Consider the following 26,147-nt stretch of genomic DNA (forward strand, 5'->3'; position numbering starts at 1 on the left):
TAGTGACCCAATCACATCCAATGGTCTTTCAATGTCATATAGTTGTTTGTTTTCTAAAAACAAATGTTCTCCTTATTTATCGAAATATGTCGCCAAGTCTAGGATTCCAATAAGACTTCAAAAGTATAAGCTTTTTTTTAAAAAAAAATTCTGCGATATATATCGTGAAAAATAGCGCGAATTAAATTTCTGACCGGCGAGTTTAACTTTTAAAAGCTCTTATATTATTTCGAAAGCATATTCGTATAATTCGATAAACAAATAAAACGGAGCTATAAGTAGTAGCGGCCGATTACTTAAATCCTGTTCCGCAATTTAAAAAAAAAAAAAAAACTTGCGACGGAGTATAATAGCACTCGATATGAGAGGGAGATAAGAAATAAAAACCACTTTCAATACCTTATGAAATCTACAGGTGTTTCTAATGAAATTAATGAACAATAAAATAATTATTAAATGCTAAAAAAATGGCAATGATTGTCTTTCCTTTTATGTTTCCTATGGCCGTATTGATTCGACAGATTTTAGTAGCTCTTTTGTTTCGCTTTCGCTTTAACGTTAATTTGTAACCCCTTATACTTTTTTTTAAAATTTTGTTTTTGATAAGAAGGATTCCTAAAATACTTGTTACAGTTTCAGGAAAAGGAAGGTTCATAAAAAAAAAAAGATTCATTACCACTTCTTTTGGCATTTCAATTAGTTTAGAAATCGGAAGCATAAGAGGAAACGTGATTTCCTTCCTATTTTCACTCCACTTACCATTTCTACTCTGACGCAGTCAAAATAATGTTAATCCCGCTGCTGTTGCTGCTCATGTGCTTTCAGCATGCTGTGACTAAGAGTAAGACTGAGTTTATTTATTATACTACTCTAGTTTAGCGGTTCCCCATTTTTTTTTCCGGTTACGGAACTCTAAGTAATCAACCTCCTTTTGGCGGAGCCCCCACTTCATGAATAAAGTTCATTTAGATGATTGTGAACTGTATAACCCAAATAAGACTATTTTAAAATATTTAATTAAAAGAATGAAATTTTTTTATCGTTTTATTATTAATAATCTTAAATGAGGTTTTATGTCCAACGATTAAATTTGCAGTCTTTGTGCTTTATCTCAGTCTTTGCGCTATATCTAGTCTAGTTATTAATTTGTTTTTGGTGTATATGTTGGCGTGAATGATCGAAATCAAAAGAATGTCGACTTTTACCGGTGAATGTCAACAATCACATTGCCTCTTTTTTGAATGTCCTAAATATTTGTTATATCCGATTTAATATTAATTTATTCGTTGATATTATTATATTTATTACATATTTTAATATCTGCTGAGGGAGTCGCGATGGCTCAGGGGATAGAGCTTTCGCCTTTCAGTGAGGTGAACCGGGGTTCGATCCCGACGATGGTGGGTCGATACGAATTCCGCATCCGGCTTGCACCGACCACAGTGCTGACGTGAAATATCCTCAGTGGTAGACGGATCATGGGTTAGAGTCCCATTGCCGCCTGGCTAACCGTGGGAGGTTCTCGTGGTCTTCCTCTCCATGTAACGCAAATGCGGGTTAGTTCCATCAAAAAGTCCTCCACGAAGGCAAATTTCTCCCAATTCTTGATCCAAGAGTTTCCTTGTCTTCTGGATTGGGTTCAAAATTGCAAGGCTACGGAGTTGAACATTAGTAGTTGTAAACCCAAAAATTGGGTCAGCTGTTCAACGACGGTTATAAAATAAAAAATCTGCTGAGGGTAGATGAGGAGAAACATCAGTGTTCGGAGTACCTGTTGAATGCATACTGGGCAGGGGCACTGGACCTTAAAAAACATTGATATAGGGCATACGGATCAAATGTATACCGGTCAGTGGCACTTGACTTGACCTAGTATATATTTCGGACATTTATCAAAGTGACTATGTGATTATCAACATTCACCAGTGGAAGTCAAAAACAGCCAATTTCGGTCATTTACAGTAGCATATATGTGTCACCCTTAACGTGTATAACTTTAACGTGCACTATTTAATTATTTCATAGAATAACTAGATATTTCATGAAATAACTAGACAGGTTAGTTAAAGTATATATTATAGATGAAATATTTTATACTTTATCTAGTTATTCTGTGAAACAACTAATGAAAAACCGTTGAAATAAGAAATAAAGAATTTTAAAGTTATTTTATAAATTAATTGATCATAAATGGCAAAAATCTCTCGAAAAATACATTTTATTCCTATTGCGGATGATAACTAATAAATAATAAAGAAAAACAGATGATGTAATTTATTATTGCTCATATTAATAACTACGTCCAAAAATAACGGAATAAAGCGTTCACGCACGTCATTGTAAAGCAGAATTTTTTTTTTCCAAAGCAGATAAAAATTTTTCAACTTGCTTAAAAAGTTCTCGAGATATGATGAAATACGTAGAAACTAAAATAACATTCAGAAGTCCAAGCTTTGACCGCCTTGCGGACCAAACTATTCGGACCATATTTCCCAGCTGGCAGCTACCCCCTATATTTTGGGGGAGAGAAATCCAAATCTGTGAAAAAAAAGGAATGTGTATTCCTAGAAAATATGATTTTGAGTCTGATTTCGTGACTTAAAATATCGTCTGCACTGATTAATTAGCACATTCGAGGTCACCCACTCGAATTATTAAAATTGAGTTCCAGAATGTGAAGATCCGAGCATTAGATCAAAAGTTATTCAGAGTGGTCCGTTTACTTTTAGACCCACTGTACATATTCCTTTCAGTGGGCCGCAAAAATTTATTTCCCCAGAGGTTTCTTGGAGTCAATATTAGTATATATAGTACTTATTAAAAAAAACACCGATTAACGTAATACCAGTAGTACCCATTACTAAAATTAATTAAGCAGCATTGGCGTTAGTAATAATTAGGCGATTTCTTATGATTTTTCTAGATGAAGAAGTTCCTCTTTTTTATTAATTTCGCTTTTCAGTACAATTTTTCATGTTTATTTTTTCATTTCACCTTGTACTTGTTACCAAAATCAATTAAGCATGATTGACGTCAATAACAATATGGTAACTTTTTGTGGTTTATTTACATATTTAAGTACCTTTTCTCCTTTAACTAAGCATTTCGATGCAAATTATTTTATTTCAATTTGCACCTATTACCAAAATTAGTTAAGTGAAGTTCTCGAAAATAATTTATAAAGGTACTTTTATTTTTATAATCATTTTTGGCCAACGAATTAATAACTGTACTTATGATAACTAGGATCGAAGACCGCAAAAAATCCTCAAACTATTATTGACTCCAGTAATGATTAATTAAATTCAAAATTCCCTATATTAGGGTCAGAAATCCGAATCCGTCAAAAAAAAAAGTATGCTTATTCAGAAAAGTCGTTTTGTCTGATTTGTAAGTTAAAAAACATCGTCTTCACTAATTAACTAGCATATTTGAGTCCACCCCCTCGAACCATTAAGATCAAGTTCTAGAACGTGAAGACCCGATCATTAGATCAAAAGTTATTCAGGGTGGCCCATCTTTTTTTAATTTTGCTCCCTGGTCCAGAAAAAATTGTTAATTATGGAAAGTTTTGACTAACAGGAGTTGACCTCGAGTTATAACATAATGCAAAATGATACTAAATATAATAATCTATATTTTGAAGGGGTGAATTTCTAAAAGCATGTTTAGCTTAACACTAGAAGACTGAACATTGCACACCTGAGAAAGACTGAAGTGTGTTCCTTCCCCGAGTGTTTGTGTGTAGATCAATTAGACACATAAAACATAATCATAATTAATTTAATAACAGCATGTTATAGACTTGATAATCGAAATCTATGGTATTTTATTAGATGTTATTAACGAGAGTATTCTTCTCTCTATAAATAATAATTAGAGATTAGTTGAAGTTTTCTTTTTTTTTTTAATGAAACTGAGGTACCTTAAACTTACCATAGTGTAATTTATATTCAAACCTACCTGAGGTTATGGAATACCTACCAAAATACTTAAGGGGCCAATCTGGCCCCTCTGTCCATCAAGGTACATTAACACACGAATGATTAAATAAGTACTTAAATTGGATCAAATGATGAAAAGGCAGAATTCCAGAAAAACAAAAACAAACGAGAGAGGCTAAATTTGCCCCACACTTCCATCTAATGTTAATCTGATAAGGCATAAGTAAGGGATAAGTACCAGAGAAAGAATTTCCCTATTGATGTTGTTTACGGTAGGTTAATTGACTATCAGGCCTTAATCTCAAGTGTCAAATGATATTGATATAATTAATTTTTAGTTTGAAGTGAAAAAGAATTGCTAATACACTGGGAAGGGCAATAAATAATTGTGTTGGTATATATTTTTACGGTATATATTATATTATCGATAACCGTAATTTAATTAAATGTATTCCAACTCTTAGCATCATTATTAGGCAATATTTAAACTTTTTTTTGAAATGAAAATTATTGTACTTAAAAAAATTAGTTTAAGACTGTTTACATAAAATATTTCTGAAGTTGACAGTAAATAAGTAGAGTGTAATAATTACATAAGTATTATGAAGTCGAATAAAGAAAAAATCTTTTGGAGATCATTCAGAGAGGATCCTGCTGTCAAATGTAACAACCCAACTTCCCAAGTTTTACTCTGAAAAATGTATCTCTCCACTCTGCTTGAAGTTATTGATTACAGCAAGAAGAAATTTTGTTGTTGTTGCACATTACAACGAGATACGTAGCTTAGAAAGTTTGGAGTCAGAAATTTATACAGCGTTCATTTCGCACCAGTTATACAGAAGGTATGAGCTTGGCGAGAGATAGAGAGTCCTTTTTTTCATCAAATTTACCTATCTCTATATATATTTCTCTTACACGGCGACAAAAAAAGCCTCATTACAACTCCCCGAATGGCAACGCTAGAAAATCGACCAATGATTGCCGCTAAAAATGTGACACGCCAAATCTAGCTGAGATGGCTCAACATATAGCGCTTTTAAAAACAGAAACTGAAATAAACAGAGAGAGCATAAGCTAGGCAGAAGTGAGTAGTCTTTGTCGATAGATCTCTATTTTAGTATTTTATCGAAGGCGCTTTTTTCACGAATTTATATATTACGAATTTATTTGACGATTTTTGATTTATATCACGAATTTACTTGTTTTACTAGAATTTATTTGTTTATGCAGGTTTTTCCATTGCAATTCACTTATTTCAATTTTTAATAGACTTAATTATAGCCAAAATTTTAACCTTTTTAAAGAGATATCAGTTTTAGAAATTTTATCTTAAGATTTTATACTATAGCACATTTCTAATAGATTTAACGAATTACATGTCATATATTTGAATTCAAATTTATTTTAATGACTTAGTATTTACAAAAAATATGTAATTTTTTTTAAAAAAGTTGTTATATGGATTTGAATGATTGTTTTGAATTCTTAAAATTTTGTGCATTTGCAATGTAAGCAAGCAAGGCAGAGCAAACCATATAAGATTGAGTAGCAATTTTCGGGGATTGGCGAAGCGTTAGCGAGCAGGGGGCGCAGCCCACTAGTTCTATAAAATACCTTCTTCTATTCTATATTCTAATATTTATATATTACCTATTGCTTGAATTGAAAAACGGTATTGTTTTTCTATTCAAGATTTAGATACGTGATAATTTTAAAAAATAGTTTGAATTATTATTTTTTTAAACATGCATTCATTCAGGTGCCGTCTCTTTGGACCGCAAAATTCGTCAAACTATTACTGAGGCTTATTAATGATTCATTAATTGTGGTAATAGGGGATTAATAGTAGAACCCAACATAAGTTCTCAATTGAAATAGATTCTTACTGTTTTCCGTAATGGAATAGTACCCTTTATTGTATTATTTTTATTATTATTATTATATTATTATTGTATCATTATTATTATATTATTATTATATCATTATTATTATATTATTATCATCCTATTATTATTATTATTACTTGAGAAAGACAAAAATGAAATAAACGATTTCACACATGCATGTTTGCTTTTTACTTAGATTGTTCTCCCTTCCCACACGCTGTCCTGGAAAATGGTCATGTGTCTGTTTTAGGAGATCAGAAGTTCCTATTCCAGTGTGATTCCGGATTCTTCCTGGCATCCCCACCTCTCGTCAGATGCTGGAAAGGAAAATGGTCATCCACAAAGACACCCAAATGCATAAAATCGGGTATTTAAAATCATTATGATTCTGTTTTTTTCACATAAAAATGAGTGTCATTTTTAATAAACACAATTGTGTTCATTATTTTTGGATTTCGTGCATGTGATTGAAGATCGATTTCCTCTGCCAGGCATGCATGGTCAAAAATGCCCGTTAGGAAAAGTCAATATTGAACCAAGTGGAATTTTTAAGTGCCTGACGAGCAGCATAACTTTTGAGACCCGGCTGAGATGAAGTACTAAATTGTTTAATATTTTACAGAGGGAGTGTGCGAGGAACCAACAGCCATATCAAACGGGGAAATCCATGGATCCGACAGAAGCGTGGGTTCTACTGTGCAGTATATGTGTCAGCCAGGATTCTTGCTGCTCGGTGAAGGGTCAAGGGAATGCCGGCCGGGTGGACACTGGAGTGGACTTACGCCAGCATGCATGGGTGGGTATAACTAATTTTACAGTACCCAGGTAAGGCAACAATTATCAATAATATTGAAATAATAGCTACCGGTGTTTAGTTGGCCAACTTTTACGAAATAACGAGGGAATATATGGAATATTTTTCATAACCATTTCTTTTTACATTGCGTTCGCTGGTTCTTGTTTTCATTGTTAATTCTTTTAATTAATTAACTGTCTCGTCATTAATTAAGCGTTTTGGTTTTGAATTTTACTTTTCAAATTTGCACTAGCCTTTCGAATTTTTTTAACACTACAGCCTACTATTTAACAATTGGGTGAAAAAAAACAAATACTGAGTGATTTGTTCAAATGTGGTATACGCATACGAAATTTGTATTTCATATTTGTTACTTATAATATTCTCGTATTGTTGAATAAGTACGCTAATTTATAAAAAGATTTGCGATGCAATTTACGAAGAACCGAGTAGAATGCAGACCTTAGACGTAAGTCCTAAAATAGTTGCACCTTATTATTTGTTAGTTTATAATAATCTTCATTAAATTGTGCTTCTTTTACGTCTATGGAGGTATATTAGAAGGATTTAAGGGTGTTTTTTGAAGGCTCTATCGAAATATGAAGTGTTGCGCTTTTGCGAATAATGTGCTATTTTTATAACTGCTGTGAGTTTGCAATTGTTACTCGTAACAGTTTGATCAAGTTTAAACTATCTAAAGCCAGCGTTGACTACGCTTATTTTGAATATGGCGCAAAACGTCAATATGGAGAAAAGCCACAGTTTTGTGAAAAATGAAAAGCGTTCGTGGTCTAATTTCTTAATATTTAAAAAAGTACACCAATGCTGCATTATTTGGGCTCATAAAAATTTGCAAAATCTGAGAATAAGGCAGTGATTTTGATCATTTTCATCTAGGTGGTAAAATGTCGCCAAATTAGCGATTTTAAAAAGAGTTTAATAACTTTTAAAATATTTAAGTCATTTGTCTGTTCTAAAGACCAGATAATTCTTTACAGCAAGATTATACATATAGTTTAAAATCATCGCATTGCTTCAAGTGTAAGGCACTTAAACTATGGATTTTTAATTTTCCTTGGCGACAGAGCCTTGGTAACAGCGTTAACTACTTCGAGCATCTTCCTGTAAGTTAATTTTGCTCATCGCCATTAAGAGAATGGGTAGAACGTATGCACGTGATATTATGTGAAAGTTCTAATATCTAATTATTTGTTAACGAGTTTTTTTTCTTCATACTTTTAAAACAGAGGAATCGGAGCCCATACAGAAAGTTGCTGACAGATTGAAGGAACATTTTGTCTCCAATCTCTCTACCTCCAATGGTAAATGGTTTCTCTTTTGTCTGTTGGCTACGTGGCTAAAAAGCCTCATAGCCAACAGGATTATTTCTAAAACCGAATGAAACGTGAAAGTGCTATTCTGAATAAATTAATAAATTCTGTTAAGTAAAAATAATCACATTTTATAAAAGTCTTAATTGTTTGAAGACCACACAATATTTTTTCTCGCAATTCCCCGGGATTTTAAAACTATTTAAGCAACGAAAACCATTCCTTTCAAAACAGTCATTTAAACAAGAAAATTTAAATATAAAGGTAATTAATTATTTTGCAAGTTAAATAAATAATACCAAGAAAATGAAGTAGTAAGATATTACCTGATTGAAAACTTTATACGCTTATCAAAAATATAAAAAAATGAAATGACGGTCGATATGTTTCAACCGCATCAAAAAGGGGTGCCAATTTTAAAGACTTGACAGGCGTGATTTCAACGAACCAAAAATGATCTATATATATATATGTTACGATGAAGCATCGAAATCTGGAGAATGTCGACATTCACCGGTGAATGTCAACATTCACGTAGTCGCTTGGTGTATGTCCGAAATATTTGCTAAATACCCTTATTTCTGACTCTCGCCGGTGAATGTCAGCAATCACCTAGTCGCTTTGGTGAATGTCCGAAATATTTGTTATATCCAATTTTATATTAATTTATTCGTTGATATTATTATATTTATTTGATAGATTTATATTTATTCTATATTTTAATACTTACTGACGATAGATTAGAAGAAACATCAGTGCTTGGAGTATCGGGCAAATATATACGGGGCAATGGCACTTGACCTTAAAAAAACATCAGTGTAGGGTATACCGGGCAAAATGTATACCGGGCAGTGGCACTTAACCTTAAAAAAACATCAGTGTAGGGTATACCGGGCAGTGGCACTTAACCTTAAAAAAACATCAGTGTAGGGTTAAAATATCGAATAAATGTAATTATATCCACGAATAAATTCATATCAAATCGAATGTAATAAATATTTCGGACATTCACCAAAGCATATCTGTGATTGTCGACATACACCGGTGAGGGGCCGAATGTACAAGAATGTAATGAAATATTCGATCTTTCACCGACGTATTTGGTGTTTGTCGACATTCACCGGTGAAAGTCGAAAACCACCGATTTCGGTCTTTCGCCGTGACATATACAGTCTATGTTCCAAATAAGTACAAATAGGAAGTATATAAAAAATCTCTTGAATAAAAACCCATGACATGTATGTTTAAATATAAAAGTATTGACTATAAACTAGTGCAAACCATGTAACACTACAGTGCGTCTAATAATTTGGTCTAATTATTATAATATACTAACATAATACCTGATATAATAAATATTCTATATTTATGTAATATATAGTCTAATTTATCCAACAGTCGAATTTATATTATATATCGTCTTACTTAACCAATTAATATACGAACGTAACCAAGTGCAAACTGGTTTCAGTCGCTAAAAAACAATAAAGATGTATAGTATCACCTGATAATTAAGATATTACGTGGAATCTTATAGTGCGTCTAATAATTTGGCCAGGGACGGTATATATAAAAAAACGTAAAGTTGCCAATGAAAAACGGAAAAGTAAAGCAAGAAACATAAACTAGAAAAACTACAGAAGTCGAGAGAGAAAAATATGAAAAACAGATCGAGAAAAAACACAGTGACCGACAGACAGATTAGGGTGAAATGTATTTCCGAGAGTTATGGGAAGTTGGGTAAGAACTAATGTCATTAACGAGGGAATAAGCATTCAAATGAATAAAATAAGATTCCAGGGTATCAAGATGAGCAGATGTAGCTTAAGTGGAAATAAGTTTAGCATTGTCGAAATTGAATTTATGTTCGAGATTCCAACAATGCAAAGCAATTGAAGATTTTTCGAATTTTTGCTAACGGACATATCTATCGTGTTTCTTAAGTCTACATTTTAAAGTGTGTTTAAAATTTAGTACCGATGTAGCTAAGGTTGCACTGACAAGGAATGTGATAAATGCCCTAGTGATTACCAAAGCTAATAGGATCTTTAAGAGACTAAAATTTTATTTTTTTAACAAGCCTGAAAATGATTTCAAAAGCAAGTTGAGATTTGTGAACTTTAGAAAGTTCACAAACCTCAACTTGCTTTTAGACCTATCGTCTCGAACATTCATATAAACTTTCTCGCTATTTTATGCGTATTATCATCACACCTTTAACTTTGAAGAATATCCATGCTGTTAAAAATTCCCATGATTTTATTTCACCACTCTCACGTAGTGTGTCCACCACTGCAAAAATACAATTCCAATTCACTAGTACAGGGATGGGCAAACTACGGCCCGCGGGCCAACTGTGGTCCGCCGGAAGGTTTCATCCGGCCCGCGGATAGAATTTTAACTCGCCGATCCGTGACGACTATAAACAATATACATCCATTTTCTTGTCTACTTAGTTTTTTTTTTTTTTTTTTTTTTTTTTTTTAAACTAAGTTTTGATGACCTTCCTACTTTCTCTATTTTTGTTCTACAGAGCATAAATTGATGGAAATAGTTAGCACAGACAGCTTAAATTGGTAAAATGTTGAAAGCAGAAGTTCTTTATAGAATAGCCGTAGATTGGCTCCAACGAGGGTCTGCCTTTCCCGACGAGCAGATTTATGGAATCTACTTTAGGTGAATTGCACTTCACATGTGGCAGACTGCGCATTTTAAGCTCCAACGAGTGGATTTTTCTGCTGGCGCGAGTTCTAACTTTTTTTGGAGTATGGAAAAATTGCACACACGTCATTGTAAATAATGGTGAAATTATTAAATTTATAAAATGGTTAGTGCTTTTTTGACTTATTTGAAAACTTTTTTTACCCCAAAAAAGCTACTAAAAACGCAAAGTTGATTTAGAATGCCTTGCGCTTAATGACGAATGGACTTGGACAGATCTTCTTTGTGTCATATGAACAACTTGATTGTTAAGATGAAAGGGAAAAATCAATTTATCGATATCTTGGCCCATATCAAAGCTTTTAAACTGCAGCTTCATCTGTTTGCTTGCCAGCTAGCTAAGAACGACTTGTCGTATTTCTCTATATATCAAAACTCTCAGTAAATAAGGAAAAGCTTAAGAATTAGGAAGATGGCTTAAAGAAACTCAATTTTGAATTTGAATGCAGATTTCAGTGCCATTCATACAGAATTAGATATTTTTACCATGCTTTTCAACGTTATTGAGAAACATTGAGGTCGAATTAAGAAGCTTGAATTAATTGAGTTGCAATCTAACAATCATCTGAAGCAGTTGTTTCTAAATGTGCTAAAGTTTGAATTTTACAAATCATTACCAAAAAGTTAGTTTCCAAAATTTAATCTCAAGCCCAGAAAATCAGTGCTATGTTTGCTTCCTCTTATATATGTGAACAAGCATTTTCAACTATGAATCTTAGAAAAAAATCATTTTAGAAGTAGACTAATAGACAAGAATATAGCCTCGTTCCTTAAAATAAGCACATCTCACTTCGAACCTCAATATAAGAAAATGAAATCTTTCCTTCATCTCATTAAATATCTAAACTAGAACTTGTATATCGTATTTTTTTATATCGTTTTTTATATTTTTATATATTGTCTTTACTTGGCCCAGCACTTTTTTTTAATCGATTTTTGGCCCTCGACCAAAAAAGTTTGCCCATCCCTGCACTAGTACATAAGACGTGTTAACTCGATTCTATGTTGGAGGTACCTTTTCATAGATGAAGGTTGATAGTGTTGTTAACGTGATGTGAACACTCCTACCTTGACAGAAACTCCCACTTCGATTTGAACATGCCTAGTTAGATGGATGATCTACATCGAACAGTTGACTTGCTACTTGTGATTGCGACATTATCCACCTCCTCGCGCTGTTACCACTTAGTCTCGATTACATACAATGTCGGTCAGTATACACTCGACTCCAATAGCAACACAGGTGCAAGCACGACCGTCAACTTAATACAGTTCTCACGATCAGAGCTCAAATGTACGGTAATCTTTATACAGCTTTCCCGGCTTCTCACAAAAAACAACAAAGACTTAACTACTGGTAACCCGTTCATCGAATTCTACTACAGCTATAATTCTAGCGGGGGAGTATTGTAGTGTGTCTACCACTACAAAAATGTAATTCCCATTCACTAATATATAAGACATGTTAACTCAATTCTACTTCTTCATAGTTGAAGGTTGACATGGCATGCATGGCTCCTCCCTACATCTCACATCTTTCCCTCTCCAACAAAACAGTATTCTCTCTTGATGTTGTATCTCTTTTCACCAATGTCTCCATTTCTAGTGCTATTGACTGTTTAAGACTACGGTTACAAGAATTTTACTCTTTCATTGAAATTAAAGACATTATCTCCCCTCTATATTCATATATTCTAAAAAACTGCTTTTCAATGCACCCTGGGCAACCCCCACTTACCCATTCTTTGAATCACCCTGTTTGGTAAGCGAATCACGGTTGCGAAATCCTCAAATTTATTATAACAATAATTCTAATAAATATCTTAATTAAATATTATTTTAAAAAACTACTGAGCAAAATTATTTATATTCACTAATAATAGATATTAATAGAATTCTAAGGGAAATGTTTGCAAGCGTGAGCAAAACAATTCTTATTAGTACTTTAATAAGGGAATAATTTGAATATTTGTAGAAAAAAACTGTTTTATGTTCACTGTAAAAGAATTCCCGATAAACTTATGGTAAAAAGAACTGTTGCATTGTGCGCCGATACTTTTTCCGTAAAATTTCATGGAACAAAAATCTTATTTAACATAATCTTTACAGTAAATTTTACTCTTAAATTACAGAATCACTGAAATTAATTGAATATTACTGTAAAAACTACGATATAAAATTTAGTAGTAAAAATGAATTTTATGGTTAAATGGATTTTACAGATGCTGGTCAGGCGCTAGTAATTTTTACTGTAATTTTATTCGGAATTTCTTACAGTGAAGAACTAAAAATTGAGAAGCAATCATCGTTCCGGTAATAACACAATAAAATATTCTTTATTATTTAGAGAATAACATAATAATCATTGTTAAAGATTCGAAAATGTACTTATTTATTTTTTACAGAATCGATTCCACAGGGTCGTCTTCTAGATTCAAATTCTCTGCATCATGGGCTCGAATTAGTGATTCTGATCGACCGTTCTAGCAGTATTGACCCAGAAGATTTTGAGACAGCAATCAATTTCGTCAAGTTTCTCATACAGGAGTTCGGAGTTCGAAATGGGAACACAAGCATAAGTAAGATTTTTCTCCGTATACAAGCACCCTATAATCTTTGTATGTTTGTATCTTTCATGTTTCTGCGATTTTTCCACTCTCCGGACTTTTCCCCTCTCGCCCTCTCTGTTATCATGGTGCCAGCAAACTTTGCTTTTTTTCTGACACCGGTATATTCCATCTTCTCATTTCCAACTCTCATGTACTGCTGTGGGGAAATAGAAACATATGTTGGAACCATGGTAACTATGAGGGCGGAAATGTGGAAAGTGAGGAAATCACGTAATTTTGAGAACATTATTCTATCATAATTATTTTAGTTGTAATACAGCTTAAGCCATCATGGAAGCAATATTCATGAATTTCTCCTATAACGGGTTAGCGCTTAACATTTAAGCCTAGATAAGTCTATTGTTGGAATCGAAAAATCGAGATATTATAATGTCATAGTTAAAAAATTTATGAATTTTCCGAATAGACTTGTACTCAAATATTCTAAAAAAGTTTAAAACATAATACCGTGCATTGCATAGAAACAAAAGGGCCACCTGTGCATTCTATGCCAGGATGAGTAAATCTTAAGCAGTTTAAAATAGCGAAAGAAGAATTCTAAATTATGTAAGAAAATGGGATTTGTAGGCCGTCTAAATCTAATTGGGCCTCTACATATGGTTGCAAAAAAGGATGGTGATTAGAAGCCATCTGGTGATTCCCGTCGATTAAACAGCATCACTGTTCCTGATCTCCTAATACTACCATATGATGTTTTTTTTTGACAGAATTTGCGCTACAAAAAGATATTTTGTAAAACAGATATTGCATGTGCTGATCATTATAAGTGACTCCAAAAGACATTCCGAAAGCATTTATATTCGGATTATTCAAATTTTTACGACTGTTTCTTGTAGGCACCGAAGTATTATCAAATGATGCTTTTTAGCAAATAAAATGCTGTTTTTATAATTGCTGTGAGTTTGTAACAGTTACTCATGACTGTTAGGTGCTTATCTAAAACCAGCACTGTCTACGTTTATTTTGAAAAGGGAGCAAAACGTCAATAGAGAAAAAAGTCACAGTTTCGTGAAAATAAAAAATGTTGTATTCGAATTTTTTATTATTTAAAAACTTATTTGCTTTACTTGGATTCATAAAACTTTGCAAAAACTAAGAATAAGGCAGTGATTTTGGCAATTTTCATCTAGGTGGAAAAATGTCACCAAATTGGCGATTTTTTAAAAGGTTTAATAACTTTTAAAATATTTAAGTCATTTGTCTGTTATAAATCCTAGAAAATTCTTCTCCATAAGATTATACATATAGTTTAAAATCATCGCATTGCTTCAAGTGTAAAGTAATCAAACTATGGCTTTTCTCTTTTTCTTAGTGACAGAGCTTCGAAAAACAGTATGTCATTCGGACTTTTAAACGCAGCACAACGTTTCAAACTGTAGGGGAGAGTGGGGTCAATTGTAACATTTTTTACTTAACTATTTTTAACTAACAAAAAATCCAATATATTATCAGTACTAATTGACAGACGAGTAAAGTAGACTATTCTCTACTAGAAAAAAAAAAACCTTATTTTAAATGTTATTATATTAGTAATTAACAATTTTCGACAGTCGTGCACTTGTTACAATTGTCCCCAATTACGGGGTCAATTGTAACAGTTCATAAATTCAACTAAAACATAGTTAATTATACATATTATCATAGTTGTGATATATTTTTTTATTGATCAAAATAGTAGTGATATTTTAGGAGTAAAAATAATAATGAGCAGAGACCTAAAGGGTTCAACTTTTAACTTTAAGGGGTTAAAAATTTTAATTTATGCTGTGAAAGGTGACAAATAAAATAATGCACATGCAACATAATATAAATGATATAGGAAACTATTGGTGGTTCTTAAAGAGTTAAGTAATTGTTTGTAAGCATAAGATTATTTATTTTCGGCTGTTACAATCGTCCCTTTACTTATTGTTACAATTGTCCCCAAGACGCCATTTCAGCTTCATTTGTTAAAAACAATGCTAGTTAATTAACTAAACTAATCTTTTTTTTCTGAAATGTTAATTAAGGTGTCCACTTACATATTCGGTTAATAATTTTTATTTATTTAAACAAAATTACTTTGTTGCAATATAATATTCTAAGACCAAAAAAATTACTCGCGTAGCTTAAAAATATCTTTTGTGATGTAACTCTTTCAAAAGTACCTAGAAATGGTTGCCAGCAGGGGTGTACATGTAGATTTATTAAATACACCTTGTGCGCCACCTAAGAACCAAATCTAAAACCCGACACTCGAAATTTTTGCTCTGTTACAATCGTACCCTGTTACAATTGACCCCACTCTCCCCTACTGTGCCCCCAAAAAAGGGACTAATCAGAAAGACTTTTGAGCTATTGATCGGATCTTCACGTTCTAGGACTCAATCTTAATAATTTCAAGAGGGAAGACCTTAAATATGCTAATTAATAAGTGCTGACTATATTTTGAGTTACGAAATCAGACACAAAAACGTACTTTCTCTGAATAAACATACCATTTTTTCGACGAATTCGGATTTCTAACTCCTAAAATGTAGGGGGTAGCCGCAATCTGGGAAATATGGTAACAACAGTTTGGTCAGGAGAGAGCTATAAAGTTTGGGCCTCTTAATTTTAATTTTCCTTTTGGGTATTTCTCTACATCTCGAAAACTTTAACAAATGGAAACGTTTTTGTACAGTTATAAAATTTGTTTTTCCGAAGATAATTCCATGCAAAAAAAAAACTTTTAATAAATGTTTGTTATTTTAATTATTTTAATTATTTTACTAATAATGGTCGAAAAAAGTTTGAATTGTAAGGTATACAACTTTTTTTACATCAATTTAAAGAATGCAATTCTACGAGGAGAAATACAAGATTTGAGATAAATAGGTTTAATAGTTTCTGAGAAACGCAAATGTAAAAATATAAAAAAACAGGCGCTCGAAATTTGATTTTTCAGGAACCATTCTACCGATTTTGCTCTAGTTTTGTATTCATTATGAAAAACGCTAATTAACTTGTAACGGGTGTTACACTCTCTGATTTTAAATTGTAGCTTGACTTTTTTGAAATGGAAAACATAAATAAATAAAAGATTACTAAGGAAAAAGATTGCTAAGGGAAATGAACGAACAAACATTCTTAATGGTCTTAAAGGTCTTAATGATTTATGAAAGTATTTGATGAGCAAAAATGCATTTTATTAATAAATATTTGAATAAAACAAATACATTTTGTATAACTTTTTTTAATAAAAGAATTGATAACATAAAAATTTTAGGCGAGAAATTCGTTTTTAGATCATATTTGTGATTAAATACGAAATAAATAATGCTTATATTTTAATAGTTGTGTAAAAAGTTTACAATGTCGTAATAAACTTTTTTATAGGGAAAAAAAATCGAAAATTTAAGTTTTTTCCTTTGGATCTAGGATAGATTCAGCTTGTGTATACTTTTTATTCAAGTTTTTCTAACATTGTTTAAAATTTTGTGCCTCGCCATCAGAAAAAATATCGACATACTGAAGATCAAGAAGTTTTTTTCAGATCTGCAAATAAATTGTTATATGGCAAATGATTTGCGATCACTGTTTATAAATACATTCCTTGTACAGTGCATACAACTGCTGTATTCATGATAATTAAGTCATTTAGTAATTGTGTGCACTTTGTACTTCATTTTGTTGCTGCATAATAGTGACATTCCCTCTAAAATCCACCTTCCTTAAGAGTATAGTGCTCAAAGTAACAAATATATTCTGCAGAATAAATTTCATTCTAATAATCTGATTTTTACGAACGAAGTGTCGATCTCAATGATTTGAGGAGACTTCAAACATGTAAATTAATTGCTAACTATTACTTAAGTTAATTAAGTACTTTCTCTGAATAAACAATTATTTTTTCAACACATTTGGATTTTTCACCCTTAAAATATGGAGGATACCCGCAATCTGGAAATTGTGGGCCTTATAATTTAGTCGTGAATGGTAATGGCAAAAACTTCTTCATCCTTGACAAACGGGGAAAAAACGGAGATATAATTTTATTTTCACCTGTAACTAGACTAAATATTCCCAGAACAAATGTTTGCTGGTTTATAGAACAAATGTTTAGAACTGTTTAGATGGCTATATAGAACAAATGTTTGCTGGTTTGTGGTCCATAACCACTCTTTTTATGATGGCTCATAGCATACTGATTGATTGTGGATATGATGTTGTTGCAGTTTATTTAGATTTCACTATAGTTGCACAATGGCCTATTGGCGGTAGTCTGAGAAACATTCCTGAAGATGATCCGAAGACATGCAATCACAATTTTGATCCTCTGCAAGGAGGGATGGCTGCCCTGCTTTGGTAGCTCTATGACCTGTATGTGAAGTCGAGCACTTTAAGGTAGAACAGTTTAACGAGGACCGATACTGCACACCCTTGATTCCTTAATTTGATGATCAAAGTGATCACCCACCCACACACTGAGGCTCGACTTCGGTGATCTGCTGGGATTCGTGTTTTAACGATCAGTCCACTGTGGAACGGATAGTTATATGATGAAACGTGAGAATTTAAATATTTTTTAAAAATTAAATACAGAACAATCATGATACAGCAGAACAATACAGAATACAATACAATACAGAGTACAGAACAATCATAAAGTGTTTTGACCTAGTGAAGTGACCACTACAGTCAAAAAAACGTGCACTTTATGCAAACTCAGTAATTACATGCTCATAGAATGACATCGCTTTATTTGTAAAAAAAAAGTATACCCATATAAAAGTATACATACATATATCCAACACTGCAGGTGGAACGAGAGTGGCAATATTGACTTTTGGCTCAAAAGTAGACTTGCTCTTCAACTTGGATAATTCAAGCATCACCGGACCCATTGCAGCTTATGAAGCCTTGGATACTGTGCAGGTCTGTACTTTTAAAATATAGTACAGAAATAAAATTTAATTTGTTGCTTAGATATTTGGTATTAGATGTTTTCATCGCACTGAGATTATTGTTTCACCAACTTCTTATACCCAGTTCTTGCTTAATGTGCCCCTTTGTAATTCCCAATTAATTCGTTTAATCTAAAGAGATGAAAATTTTGAAATTGTTAAAATTAATTTAAATTTAAAAAGAGTAATTAAAAAGAAAACCTAAATTTTTGTGGTGACAAACGGTAATGAAATAATTCATGCTCCAGTTATAAGTGGTAAATATCAGAATAGTATTATACAAAATTGAAATTAGTTTTCTGTATTTAACTTCAAGCATATCTTTTTTAAATAATATGATTAAGTTCTTTTTACTTAAGAATTTTTTTTTATCACTACTTGGTTTCACTGTTATCCTATAATCGATATGGCATTGATTCATGTATTTTATTTCAATTGAAGATTACAATATCTAGAATTCAATCCATAGACAAACCACCGGGAAGAAATCAGGGAAAACGTGGAGAAATTTTTTTTCTTACATCCTGCAAAATCTGATCAAAACCGTAGTTTTAGTCTCATGTAAAAATTTTCAATTTAAAAATAATAGAGGTGATATAGTATTGTTGGAAAATTCAGTTAGTCTTTTTTCATTATATCTTTATTTTTACAACTGTAATAATTGTTGTATCTCTTCCCCTTTACACTCAACGTCTATTCAATTTTACCGACATTACAAACATAATCATCTTCATGCGCTCCTCTTTTTAACACTCATCATAATATTTACCTTCCTTCCATTTCAGTATCATCATCATATTCTTCTCCGACGCAAGTCATCATCTTCATCATTACCTCCTCCCTTTATCATCTATATTATTTCCTTCATATACAACTATCATCTAAATCCTGTTCTTTTCATTTGTTCATCACATTTTTAATTCTTACCATCTATTACACGCATCATCATCTTAATCATTTACCCTTTTACACGTATCACCATTTTGATCATTTTCTCAGTATCTCATTCATCATTATCTTAACACTATCCCCATTTAATGTGAGGAACATCATCTTAGTTCTCTCATTGCATTCATCGTCCCCTTAAGAAGACACTAAACCACACAACAAACTTTTCTCCACCTATGGTCATTTAAAATTTAACATTTAGAGAAAAGTGAGCCCAGTTGGTAAACCTAGAGTAAACCATAAAGTTTCAATTGCCGAATTTTTCTTTAAATATCAAAATGCGTATAAATTATGGCAGGATTATTTTTCTACATCGTCATCTTGCTATAAATCGTTGCCATTTTGATATTTTGAAAAAAAAAAGTTTTTCAGCAGATGGAATGCTATATTGGGCTATAGATTTACCATCTGATCAAAGAATACCCATATGGGAAGAAGGCTAGCTTCGATAGACATAATGTAAACCAGTCTCCCAATGCTTGGTGTGGTTTCCTGTGTATAAAGGAAAAAAGCAACATTTAATGGCACAACAGCAGAACTTTTTGAAACGGGTTTTCACTCTTCTCTTCCCTCCACTCCTGGAGTTGGGGAGGAGTAGGAAAGTTTTCTCTTTTTATTTATTGTTGGTTTGTTCTGTATTTTTGCACTACTATTAATTGAGTCATTTCCTTGAAAATAGATTTAATCTGCAACCATGTTGATTAAATCTGCTAACATATTTTTAATGGAAAAAAAGTATAAAATGGCGGTTGGGGGGAGACAGATTACGCAACCATCTACGAAGCACCCAACAATCGGTTCACAGGTGACATACCTCCTGATTGCCACTTTGCTTTTTATGCGCATGCACTGGATCGTTGTATATATGATGCTCCTGTATTTGAGTATGTTGTTCACCTTGTAAGATGTTTTTCTGATGTAGCATATAGCACCGAGTAGCTCCCCGCATTAGTGACGTATTCGAAGAGCTGGATTTCTTCTCTTTTTTTATATTCTTCGATGTGATCATACTTTTTCTATGCTTTATAAATTCTTAATAACTTATGTAGATGAAAGAGAGAATTCGTCACGAAGGATGCAGCGTCCTCTTTAATGCTCTCTCACATTACGATATAAGCATCTTTTTTGCTTGCTTTTTAATTATTGTTTAATATTGTAAGGATGGAGGGGGCGGAACAGCGCTGGAAGCCGCCCTCACTAGCGTCTTCACTCTGCTGTCGCCCCTTCGTGAGAAAGCCAAGAAGGCTATCTTCCTGATGACGGACGGAGAACCGAACATCGGAACACCTGGTATAACTCCAGAAGATGTGGCCATACAGTTAAAAGATGCAGGAGGTAACACAATTCTTCTTCTTAAAATGGATCAGTACAGTGACCGTGTATGTGTGTGTGTGTGAGTTGTGCTTTTTCTCTGCGTGTGTGTATGTTTGTACAGGTAAAAACATAATATAACTAAAAAAATAATAAAAAATTGATGGAAAAACGTTAAGGTTCTTATCAGGACGCCTTCCTTTCCGGCAGCGAAAAAGACATTTCAAAATAAAGAATAATTATCCCAAGGAAGAAAAACCCTCTTTATAATGCGTCTATGCTTAAAAAATGTAATTGTAAATGGGTTTAAGATGAAAGAAGAAAAGCAAACTTACGGATATGAAGTGAAATAAAATAAACGTGTCTTAAAATTAGATAAACTAATCTGACATTTAACAAAAAATTGTTAAGTAGAAAAAATATAATGAGCGTTTTTTTTTTAACTTTATCGTATAAAATATTTGTTAAAATATATAAAACAACTGGCATTTCAGTTCTATGAAAAACACTTTAATAATAATAAATAAAACATTTATGCAGCTAAACCCATAAAGGGTAAAGAGTTAAAAAACAATAGAAAGGTATTTAAATTGAAAAATTATTTGAAAAGAACACACGCGGACAACATATATATATATATATATATATATATATATATATATATATATATATATATATATATATATATATATATATATATATATATATATATATATATATATATATATATATATATATATATATATATATATATATATATATATATATATATATATATATATATATATATATATATATATATATATGTGTTTCTGAAATTATTTCAAATACTTATCTCCTCAATGAAGAGCTGCTTTACCTAAAAGCTATAGCTGTAGCAGGGCTCGAAAAAACTCAGAAATTTTACCCGTCCCCGAGGACGGCTTGTCCAACAATGTACCCGTCCTCCTTTGAAGCTAACCCGTAGCTTGTAAATAAATAAAAATATAATTTTCTCTTATTTATTACAAACATTTATATAAATTGCACAATGAATTAGTAGTTACTAGGATTACAAATACTAGGATTACATTATACAGTAATAAAAGAAATACTAGGTTACTAATAGTAACCTAGTATGTATTTCTTTCATGAAATAATTTAAGTGACAAAGGTCAAGTTATCTGGAATGTCAATTTATTCGAGGGTACTGTGTTTTTTAAATGAATCAAATATGACGTTTGCCAGTTCCACAATTAAGCCAATAATTTACATAAATTTCTGCACAGAAATCTGAAAGGGGTTTTCCATTTAGGTAGATGTTTATAATTGCGTTGAACGCTTCTTGCTTAAGACCAGTACGTAATGTGTTTTTTTGTAAGTTCATTGCTGAAAAGCCCCTTTCAACCTCTGTAGTACTCCCAGTCAGAGAAAACATCAATTCCACCATGCGCAGTATGTTGCTGTATTTCTAGATTAAAGAGTCATTTTAGAAGTGAGGAGATAGACTCTTGTAAGATAACAAAATTTGAAAATGTATCACGAACTTTAACGGGAAAATGGCCGTCCGCGCGGACGTCGGATTCGAGAAATTCGTTTTCCGCGGGGAATTTTTGACAGCCGAGGACGGGCCCTGAGCTGTAGTAAATTTTGGTTTTCGTTCTAAAATTATTGATTCCCTGTTTAAAAAATAAATGTCGCAATCCACCAAACCCTCCAAATCGAGCTTTAAAGATTTGATTGTTTTACCGTTATATCCTTAAATCAATTTCCAAATTGCTAAGAATTTGAATAAATTTGAGTTTTAACTAAAGTCGTATTTATCCGATAAATAAATTAAATTTCATCAATCTAATGACCCTATGGCTGATATTTATACCTGGGGTATTTGTCAGATTTCGTGTTAATGTGGTCTTTCGTATATTGGACGAACTAAACGCACTCTTAAACTTGGACTCATGGAACACTAAAGATACGTACAAAATCAGGACATTATAGTAGATGATGAGGGAATGGTTCAAATCATATGATGAAACTTTAAGATTTAAATATCTTTTTTAGCTAAATACAGTACTATCTCGATAAAAAAAACAACTGAAAATGTAATTACTTATTATACATCATGTAAGGGTAACATAGTATATCACCCAGACGCAACGATATAGTAAAGTGAATTAGTGAAGTGACATAGTAAAGGGGCAACTACGTTCAGAAATATATGCCTTTTATACAAATTCAGTAATGACATACACCCAGAAAGACGTCGCTTACGTTCTCTGTAAAAGAAACTATACCTGTTGCCAACACATGACCTAAATTTAATTCAATATGCTCAGAGGAGTAACATACCACTCTAACAGTCATTACGTTAAAATCCAATCATTCGATCAAAAAAGTTATTAAGGTGTTTATTTTGGCATTGTACATGTAGTAATTCGTCCTCTTTAAGGTTTCGAGATCTTCACGATGGGCGTGGGTCGAGGCATCAACAGAAAATTGCTGTCCAGCCTGGCATCTCAACCTCTGCTCAGCCATGTCTTCATTCTTGATAAGTACTCCGACCTGAGAAGTATTATGAAAGCCATCAAGGACACTCCCATGAAAGGTACTCATCAGATTTCTATTGCTGTATGTGAAAGGTGGAGGATAGTTTCTGAAATACAGAAACGTCTCTATTTAAGATTATAAAGAAAGGTAGAAGGAGAGCAACTGTGTAATCTTAAATGATAAAATCGATAGAGTTGTTTTTGAGCAATAAATTTAAAAAGCTGTATTTTTAAGTTTTTAATTTTCGAGAACTATTCAATCCATTTCGTTAGAATTTAAAATGGTTTTGCTATTTTTCCCTTAGATAATGGGTTTTGACCTAGAATATGAAAACACTTCATTTTTTTTACTTACTAGAAATTTTAATAGTGTGATCCGTAATGACCTCTCTAAAAATAGATTCCAAGTCAAAAATGAAGTAATATGGGTGCTAACTAATTAAGGGTGGCTAACTAACACTTAAACAATAAAAAAAAACAATGTCGGAAATGAGCAAGCTACTATGAAGGATAATTACGACAAGCATGTATTTTGATTTTAAGGAATCTCTTTTCAACACGCTCAATTGGCAAAGAGTTTACTGTAAATAGTGTTTCTTTGGCAGCTACTTGTCATCCTTAGGCTGTTTCCGTGTTTTTTTTCCAGTTCCGATGATTTTAAATTGATGTTATGGTTAGCGAATTCCATATTTTAGTACTCATGTATTACGCACTCGATCCCCGTTAATTTCCGATCGGTTTTTTGGTGGTTATTACTATTTCGTTTGATTTTTCTAGCCATTTTAACAATTATGATAAAAAGGGATAAACACTGCGGTTAAAAATTTTAATTTTAAAATTACGCTTGGTTGAACCGTTTTGGTATTTAAGAAAATTTTTTAGGTGCCATAAATTCTATTTCTCAAGAAATACTATTTTGAAAATTTTGAAGTGTTTGGTTCATGCTATTTTTCATACTTTGTAATAAAGTTTAAAACTTTCAGGGGTCTTAGGGACCGACAATAAGTTACAAAGGAAAGACAGTATTTTTGAACACCCTATGCTAAAAAATTAAGTAATGGGCTTGCAACTTGTATAAATTCCTTTGGTTGTTATTTGCAATGATTGCATAAAATTTAGTAAATCTAGCTTACATAATATTTATGGAAATATGAACATTTTTATAAAAAAACAAGTTTTTTTTATCTGATGTCAAAACAAATTTTTTTGATACTCTACATTAAGAGTGGCCATGTTTATTCACCATAAGGTTTCTTTTCACAGCAGGAGGTGGTGTGATCAGTTCTTGCGGTTACATAAAGGACTCGAGTTTTCACTTAAAGAAGTGGCCATGGATGGCAGCCATCTACGTTGGTTCATCTCCGGAACTGCGATTCTGTACCGGAACACTAATATGCAGTGATTGGATTCTTACCTCTGCCTCATGCTTCAATCGAACCCTCACTGAAGAGGTATTTCTTTCAGGGTCATTCTTCCTATAGGATAAACAGAGACGAACTAGAAGCTGATTGGAGAGTTTTTCGTGCGTAAATATGTTAAACCAATTAGGTTCTCATTCGAATATGCGATTTTTTTTCGCGTTCAATGAGAACGATCCCTTTCACATGTCTACCGGTGTCTCAAAACTGATCAAAAGGCCATTCTCAGTGGATGCGATTTTTTTCGCATGCGGACGGGAATTTCATTGGCGAGTAAAAATTTTTCACCAATCCGGTTCTCATTCGCATTAAGAAAACCCCATCCAGTGAAAATGATCCTTTACAATTTGAAAAACTAGTATAGAGAAACGGAAGGAGAAAGAAATGTTCTGTTTATGCGTACTGTATATAGTTTGTCTAAAGTAAGAACTCCTCCCGCCTCAAAGTCTGAGGCCGTCTGGTGCTATGGAAACAAGAATGTCGCATTTTAGGGAGGGTAGCTCACTCTAGGACTAACACAATAGACATAAGAAAGAGATTCCCTTTCTCTGTCTCCGACCCGAGCCGAAACCACTCCAAAACAGTGACCCCGCACCCCTACTTGAAATAATCATACCTCGTTACCATAGTCACAGCCACAGGTCCAGACAAGTGTCTGGGGGAGTTCTTATTTTAGACAAACTATAGGAAGTTAAAGAATTTATTTTCACCAAGTTTCAAAATTGGTACCAAAGTTCGTCAGCAGACGGTGTTTTTAACTGAAAACTATGAACAATGTTTTTTAGTACTTGAAAGATCATTTCAACTGATTGACAAATTTGTTCTCCGATTACGCCAAGTTGTTGCTGAACCTGGGGATTATTCTGAAAGCATTGTTTAATAATTTTTCTTAGGGAGTTAAGGAACTTTGTCATGAATTTTAAAATTTGGGGAGAGCAAAACTTGTTTCCCGTGCTCCTGCAGCTTCTTTTTAAATCAATGTTTTGAGTCTTCGACTACACAATAGATATTTTCAATTGCCTTTTACAAAAATTGCATTGATTGTTTTAAAAATATATAATTTTTTTCAGAAAAACTAAAAAAAAAGTACCTAAAGAAAGCAAATATTGAAAAACAGTTACGAAATAATACGCAAAAACTTTTACAATATAGAAATTGCCTCCAAACGATTTTGAACCTGTGACTTGTTGAACAAAGAAAGAAGTATTTTAATACGCAAGTAATATATTAATGACCAAAAATCAAAAATCCCGCATGATGACTGTAATGCTTTTTCTCCTATTATACAGCATAAAACATTGGAGGAGGGGGAAAGGGTATATTTACTTTGAGCCCTCAATATCAATTACAAATTTCAAGTCGTTAAATCTTCAAACGGTTGTCGTTTCACTTGACATTAACATTCTACTTAAACCACATAAGATACAATTTGAAAGAGTAGGCTAATTAGCTTGTAGCAACCGTTGATTAGGTTAAGCATTCAAACACGAAAATTTACTAATTTTTCTCCCTCCAACGATTTGAAACATTATTTAATGAAATACAGAAGGCGAGAAAATTCGTAATTTGCTGCGTTCGTCTCAAGAAACCAGAAAATTTACTTTCGCAAAATTTTATATACTAGTTATAAAATTCGTCAACGGATGGTGCTACTGACTACTTACTAGGACTACAGTCAGTTACTAGGACTACGCTAGGACTGGGGCACACTT

General features: G+C 32.6%; 1 protein-coding gene across 2 annotated transcripts in view; it reads left to right on the top strand.

The window, feature by feature from the left end:
- The first annotated feature begins 692 nt into the window (after positions 1–692).
- LOC107450490 (complement C2) overlaps positions 693–26,147 on the top strand; it is a 30,061-nt gene continuing 4,606 nt past the window's right edge. Inside the window, exons 1-9 of one of the 2 annotated variants that reach the window (XM_016066295.5) lie at positions 693–841; positions 6,027–6,197; positions 6,453–6,626; positions 7,874–7,948; positions 13,084–13,257; positions 18,089–18,204; positions 20,342–20,516; positions 22,921–23,076; positions 24,281–24,468. In XM_016066295.5, coding sequence (XP_015921781.3) covers positions 787–841; positions 6,027–6,197; positions 6,453–6,626; positions 7,874–7,948; positions 13,084–13,257; positions 18,089–18,204; positions 20,342–20,516; positions 22,921–23,076; positions 24,281–24,468 — 1,284 coding nt within the window. In that variant the 5' untranslated portion in view covers positions 693–786. The remainder of the gene's footprint in view (positions 842–6,026; positions 6,198–6,452; positions 6,627–7,873; positions 7,949–13,083; positions 13,258–18,088; positions 18,205–20,341; positions 20,517–22,920; positions 23,077–24,280; positions 24,469–26,147) is intronic. The other variant, XM_071180745.2, reaches the window with a different exon arrangement.

The sequence above is a fragment of the Parasteatoda tepidariorum genome, chromosome 8 (assembly GCF_982258835.1).
Source record: "Parasteatoda tepidariorum strain Cologne lab strain chromosome 8, Ptep-v5.0, whole genome shotgun sequence".
NCBI classification, from domain to species: Eukaryota; Metazoa; Arthropoda; class Arachnida; order Araneae; family Theridiidae; genus Parasteatoda; species Parasteatoda tepidariorum.